Source organism: Coregonus clupeaformis, unplaced genomic scaffold, assembly GCF_020615455.1.
Source record: "Coregonus clupeaformis isolate EN_2021a unplaced genomic scaffold, ASM2061545v1 scaf0087, whole genome shotgun sequence".
Classification (NCBI taxonomy): domain Eukaryota; kingdom Metazoa; phylum Chordata; class Actinopteri; order Salmoniformes; family Salmonidae; genus Coregonus; species Coregonus clupeaformis.
This window is the reverse complement of record NW_025533542.1, coordinates 410,355-417,479: the sequence shown is the minus strand read 5'-3', so window position 1 is coordinate 417,479 and position 7,125 is coordinate 410,355. Positions and strand designations below refer to the sequence as shown.

The window sequence follows — 7,125 nt, the reverse complement described above, 5'->3', positions numbered from 1 at the left end:
GGTTCTGTTTGATAAAAAAACGAACCTAAACAACACTCCATTATAGACTACTGTCCTTATGTCTCTCTCTCTCTCTCTCTCTCTCTCTCTCTCTCTCTCTCTCTCTCTCTCTCTCAGTTATCTATTGCCCTCTCTCTCCCTCTCTCTCTCTCTCTCTCTCTCGCCCTCTCTCTCTCTTTCTCTCTCTCGCCCTCTCTCTCTCTGTTATCAATCGCTCTCTCTCTCTCGCCCTCTCTCTCTCTCGTCCTCTCTCTCTCTCTCTCGCCCTCTCTCTCTCTCTCAGTTATCTATCTCTCAGACAGATTGGGCACAAGTGTGACAATGAATTATTGTGTGTGACAATGCCGATGTTGATTGGTTGATATATCTGCCCTCCTGCCTCTACCCTCTTCCTCTCCTCTCACCCCACCTCCATCCTCTCCTATTGTCCCATACAATAACCTATACTTTATTTTATGGGGCGACCCCCCGCGCGAAGTCACAACCCCGATTTTAAATACCACTGCTCTAGAGAATAGAAGAATGTGAGAGGAAGAGGAGGAGTCATTGGGGTGTTTCCAGTAAAGAATACTTTCACTTTCAACGGTCTTCTGAAAAGCAGCAGCGCATTTCTTCTTCAGCACGTCTAACAGAATAACAGAATACTTTACTGAGGGACGTTCGTTGATTGTTAGGGGGAAAATGGAGATTGTGATTGGTCTACTTCTTTCATTATTGTCTCTGTATTGTGACATCACCGGTAAGTTAGACTTCTGTTCCAGTACAACGTTGTGATACAGGTGTTTGGTAATGGGGGCAGCGACCGAAATTAAGTTGAGTTTATTAGTTCAGGTATTTTTCAATTTTGTTACCTTACATTTTATTTTAGTACTGTGAATTTGATTTCAAGTATTTTAGATAACTAACGTCTGACAGTGAATGTTTGAATTCTTTAGGAATGTATTCTCCCTCCATTCCTTAATTAATTCTTAAATTCCTTCCTAGATGAAGGCTAAGGAATGTGTGTGTGTGTGCATGTTCTTCTTGTGTGTGTGTGTGTGTGTGTGTTTGTGTGTGTGTGGCTATTTCTGGGTTATGGAGTGTAATATGTGGTTGATTAACATGCAGATAGATAAACATTAGACAATATCATTGTCCTGTTTCGTTTGAACAATAAAATCAACAATAACAGAACAATAAAGTTTTAACTTGACCTTGGTCATCCAGATGCTGAGTGCCTGGTGGTTAGTCCTGTCAGGCTGGTGGTGAAGTATGGAGACCCAGCTTCAGCCAAATGCACCTCCGATCCGCCTCAGCAAATGGGCTGGGAGGCGACCCAGGGAGGGGTGGGTCTAACAGACAATAAGGAGAAGTTCCTAAACTGGAGATACCAAAGGTAAGAGGGGCAGACACAGCTGAGACTTTTAAAACTTGTTAAAAGATCCCACCTTTTTAACTTGATTCTACTGTTATTTAGCTTCAATGGCCTTTAATGAATGTTTTACTGTTATTTAGCTTCAATGGTCTTTGATGAATGTTTTACTGTTATTTAGCTTCAATTGTTTTTATTGTCATTGATTTATTTTAAATGCACCTTAAATATTTATTTTGATTTAACAGAGTGACTGACTGGAATATCAAACCTACGTGCTTCACAGATGGAGGTGATTGTCAGAAACAGCTGGACATCACAGTTTATAGTGAGTGACGTCTCTCTCTTATCTTCACTGGTGTTTCTGAATGTATACTGCAGTATGGCACCGTTAAATCACTGTGTGTGTGTCCATTCCTCCACAGAGCTTCCAGACTTTGTGTCCATCAGCTATAGGAGTCACCCTGATCCGATGGTTGAGCAGCATCAGAACCAGTTACAGTGTCTCTTCCAGAACATCGCTCCTATTGAGAGACTCAGGGTGACCTTCTACAAAGTCAATACCGGTGGTGAACTGACAGAATTAGGCACACAACAGAACTCCAAGGACGACATCAAGACACCAGTGAATGGGACCTATACCCTGGACTTCACCCCTAGTAGAGATGATGATGGGGCCCAGTTGTGGTGTTCAGCCATGTTGGATCTGGGACCAGAGGGACCCCAACCTCCTCCTGTAATGGAATCAGACCGCCTCAACATCCCTGTGCACTGTGAGTCCATCTGGTTCTCTGTCTCCACACATTTTGTACCACCGTTAGTTAGATACCAGACGAGTCATGATGTTGCCTGATGTTGTTTTCACTTCATATTCTCTCATTAATCAACTTATTTCTCATATCTCTTTCTCTCTTTCTCTCTCTCTCTCTCTCTCTCTCTCTCTCTCTCTCTCTCTCTCTCTCTCTCTCTCTCTCTCTCTCTCTCTCTTTCTCTCTTTCTCTCTCTCTTTCTCTTTCTCTCTTTCTCTCTCTCTCTCTCGCTCTCTCTCTCTCTCTCTCTTTCTCTTTCTCTATCTCTCCCCCCCTTATCTCTCTCTCTTCCTCTCTCTCTCTTCTAGACAAGCCTCAGATCACTATGAGTCCTGGATGTTTCTCTGTGAACATCACAGAGGGCGATACCCTATCAATTAACTGTAGTGCAAAGGGTAACCCCGCCCCCTCATACGATTGGTTTCTACCCCAAGCTGCCCCCGCCCCCAACAACACGGAAGAAAAGAAAAAAAAAAAAAAAAAAAGATCTGTAGTGACCATCACCAACATGGTGAAGTCTCACTCTGGAGAGTACACCTGCATCGCTATCAACTCCCTGGGAAACAGCACCTGGACTGTTAACGTGGAGGTCACAGGTGAGATGGATGGATTATTGGTTGGATGGATGGATGGTTGATTGAATGATTGGTTGGTTGATTGGTAGGTAGGTTGATAGATTCGTCTGTTGTCCTTCCGTCGGTCTCAGTCGGGGTTTGGTCGGGGTCGGTTGATTGGTCGGGAAGGTCCAGTTATGGATATATGTTTTTGTTAATCAACAATATAATTCACACATCGTATAATGAAAACCGCTCCCCCTACCTGTGTGACCGTGATCGCCTCATCTCTGGAATAGAGGAGGAGCATCACAGCCTGGAAACACTAACGCAGAATAGAAGCCCCATAGCTGAAATGTGATATGAGCTTTCACATAATCATTGGTATTGCTCAATACAAGCATTGGGATTTTGACATTGGAGGTGTGTCTCTGTTATTTGTTAACTCGACACAGCCCATTACTTGCACAAAGATTTCATTATACGATGTGTCAATTCTATAGTTGAATTTTGAATTATTCCACCCCCCATACTGCTTACATAGAGCAGGGCTCTCCAACCCTGCTCCTGGAGAGCCTGCCTCCTGTAGGTTTTCACTCCAACCCCAGTTGTAACTAACCTGATTCATCTTACCAACTAGAGAATTATTAGAATCAGGTGCACTAGATTAGGGTTGGAGCGAAAACCTACAGGAGGGTAGCTCTCCAGGAAAAGGGTTGGAGTGAAAACCTACAGGACGGTAGCTCTCCAGGAAAAGGGTTGGAGTGAAAACCTACAGGACGGTAGCTCTCCAGGAACAGGGTTGGCGTGAAAACCTACAGGACGGTAGCTCTCCAGGAACAGGGTTGGCGTGAAAACCTACAGGACGGTAGCTCTCCAGGAACAGGGTTGGAGTGAAAACCTACAGGAGTGTAGCTCTCCAGGAACAGGGTTGGAGTGAAAACCTACAGGACGGTAGCTCTCCAGGAAAAGGGTTGGAGTGAAAACCTACAGGAGGGTAGCTCTCCAGGAAAAGGGTTGGAGTGAAAACCTACAGGAGGGTAGCTCTCCAGGAAAAGGGTTGGAGTGAAAACCTACAGGAGGGTAGCTCTCTAGGAACAGGGTTGGAGTGAAAACCTACAGGACGGTAGCTCTCCAGGAACAGGGTTGGAGTGAAAACTTACAGGAGGGTAGCTCTCCAGGAAAAGGGTTGGAGTGAAAACCTACAGGAGGGTAGCTCTCCAGGAAAAGGTTTGGAGTGAAAACCTACAGGACGGTAGCTCTCCAGGAAAAGGGTTGGAGTGAAAACCTACAGGAGGGTAGCTCTCCAGGAAAAGGGTTGGAGTGAAAACCTACAGGAGGGTAGCTCTCCAGGAAAAGGGTTGGAGTGAAAACCTACAGGAGGGTAGCTCTCCAGGAACAGGGTTGGAGTGAAAACCTACAGGACGGTAGCTCTCCAGGAAAAGGGTTGGAGTGAAAACCTACAGACGGTAGCTCTCCAGGAACAGAGTTGGAGAGACCTAGAGGGAAAATAGAGAAGGTCCTGTTAACCCAGAGTTCTGTTCAGTAGACATGAAACAGAAAAAAAAACAGGGAGGTACTATCTGAACTTGTTCAAAATGATAGGTAGGTAGATTGGTTGATTGATTGGTTGATTGATTGGTTGATTGGTTGATGTATTTGCCCTCCTGCCTCTACGCTCTCCTCCTCCAACCTCTCATCCTCCTCCCAGATTTGCTCATTCACACTGATGTAGCCTCTGAAATGGCCCGCAGATGCAATGCTCATTTCCTCTCTCTGTTCCTTTCAACTTTGGGGTGGTTGTCTTGGTAACGGTATGTAATGTGTAACAACACTTTAGTGTAAAGCAAATCGGATCTGAGCGTCCTTACATATGGAGGATGGGAATTGTATCAGGATTGAGATCCACATATGAATGTGGTATGAATCAAAACTCAAAAGATGAACTCATGTCGTTTTTTGCTGTTTACACATTGGGGGAAAAGATCAGATATGTATCAGACATGCTAAATAATTGGCAAAATATCAGAATTGGGCTGCCTGTGTAAACGCAGCCTAAACGTCTGTTTCCCTCCTCAGGAGCTTCCTGTCAGGCTGCTGGAAGTGCCATGGTGACCGTGCTGCTCCTCCAGCTCATTCATTGGCTGTAAGACCACTTCCTGAACCCACTGATTGGCTGAATAGATGTGTTTTTTTTTTTACAACCCCCTCCCACTGTGAGTGGGGACTTTCTGTCCACTTTCTGCTAACTATTGATTAATTATTTTATTGATTTATTGGTTGATTGATTGATAACCATGCCTACAATACTTTGATAATATTACCTTGTAGCTTTATGATTTGTCCTTATACAGTGGGGGAAAAAAGTATTTAGTCAGCCACCAATTGTGCAAGTTCTCCCACTTAAAAAGATGAGAGAGGCCTGTAATTTTCATCATAGGTACACGTCAACTATGACAGACAAAATGAGAAAAAAAATCCAGAAAATCACATTGTAGGATTTTTAATGAATTTATTTGCAAATTATGGTGGAAAATAAGTATTTGGTCAATAACAAAAGTTTCTCAATACTTTGTTATATACCCTTTGTTGGCAATGACACAGGTCAAACGTTTTCTGTAAGTCTTCACAAGGTTTTCACACAATGTTGCTGGTATTTTGGCCCATTCCTCCATGCAGATCTCCTCTAGAGCAGTGATGTTTTGGGGCTGTCGCTGGGCAACACAGACTTTCAACTCCCTCCAAAGATTTTCTATGGGGTTGAGATCTGGAGACTGGCTAGGCCACTCCAGGACCTTGAAATGCTTCTTACGAAGCCACTCCTTCGTTGCCCGGGCGGTGTGTTTGGGATCATTGTCATGCTGAAAGACCCAGCCACGTTTCATCTTCAATGCCCTTGCTGATGGAAGGAGGTTTTCACTCAAAATCTCACGATACATGGCCCCATTCATTCTTTCCTTTACACGGATCAGTCGTCCTGGTCCCTTTGCAGAAAAACAGCCCCAAAGCATGATGTTTCCACCCCCATGCTTCACAGTAGGTATGGTGTTCTTTAGATGCAACTCAGCATTCTTTGTCCTCCAAACACGACGAGTTGAGTTTTTACCAAAAAGTTCTATTTTGGTTTCATCTGACCATATGACATTCTCCCAATCCTCTTCTGGATCATCCAAATGCACTCTAGCAAACTTCAGACGGGCCTGGACATGTACTGGCTTAAGCAGGGGGACACGTCTGGCACTGCAGGATTTGAGTCCCTGGCGGCGTAGTGTGTTACTGATGGTAGGCTTTGTTACTTTGGTCCCAGCTCTCTGCAGGTCATTCACTAGGTCCCCCCGTGTGGTTCTGGGATTTTTGCTCACCGTTCTTGTGATCATTTTGACCCCACGGGGTGAGATCTTGCGTGGAGCCCCAGATCGAGGGAGATTATCAGTGGTCTTGTATGTCTTCCATTTCCTAATAATTGCTCCCACAGTTGATTTCTTCAAACCAAGCTGCTTACCTATTGCAGATTCAGTCTTCCCAGCCTGGTGCAGGTCAACAATTTTGTTTCTGGTGTCCTTTGACAGCTCTTTGGTCTTGGCCATAGTGGAGTTTGGAGTGTGACTGTTTGAGGTTGTGGACAGGTGTCTTTTATACTGATAACAAGTTCAAACAGGTGCCATTAATACAGGTAACGAGTGGAGGACAGAGGAGCCTCTTCAAGAAGAAGTTACAGGTCTGTGAGAGCTAGAAATCTTGCTTGTTTGTAGGTGACCAAATACTTATTTTCCACCATAATTTGCAAATAAATTCATTAAAAATCCTACAATGTGATTTTCTGGATTTTTTTTCTCTCAATTTGTCTGTCATAGTTGACGTGTACCTATGATGAAAATTACAGGCCTCTCTCATCTTTTTAAGTGGGAGAACTTGCACAATTGGTGGCTGACTAAATACAGTATATATAATGGAGTTCATTCATTTTACAATGATATTACTTGCATTTGATTTCACTATCTCTGACCTTTCGTGATCTCAGTCAGCTATGACTCATAATACTTAATTTCACATTTCCTTATTATCTTATGGAGTCAGATAAAATACAATGAACTTGACTTTGTTAATATACAAATGACATATGTCCAGGTGGGTGTTTTTTCTGCATTAGTGTGTCAATAGCAGGAAACCTTTGGCTCTAGATTACACCTACTAAAAATACTTGACATTGTTTGCGAGATCAGACATGATATCACCCTAATCCGAATGTTCATTTTAGGCAGTTGCTTTCATTTCAGCGCATCTAATTTGTTAACATTTCAACTGTATTAAATGATTACTTTCTTCAATTCAATATAACATTTACACGATCTTGTGATTTAAGTGTCGAGACCATGCATTAAATCCCTGACGAAGCTTTAGAGTTCTTATA

At 43.4% G+C, this 7,125-nt stretch overlaps 1 protein-coding gene across 1 annotated transcript; it reads left to right on the top strand.

Moving 5' to 3' along the window:
- The first annotated feature begins 433 nt into the window (after nucleotides 1-433).
- LOC121557829 lies at nucleotides 434-5,127 on the top strand. Its single transcript, XM_041871299.2, has 6 exons — nucleotides 434-739; nucleotides 1,207-1,375; nucleotides 1,600-1,679; nucleotides 1,777-2,124; nucleotides 2,469-2,756; nucleotides 4,794-5,127. Exons 1-6 carry the CDS (start codon nucleotides 682-684, stop codon nucleotides 4,862-4,864), a joined length of 1,014 nt encoding a protein of 337 aa, XP_041727233.2. The 5' UTR covers nucleotides 434-681; the 3' UTR covers nucleotides 4,865-5,127.
- Nucleotides 5,128-7,125: the final 1,998 nt, after the last annotated feature.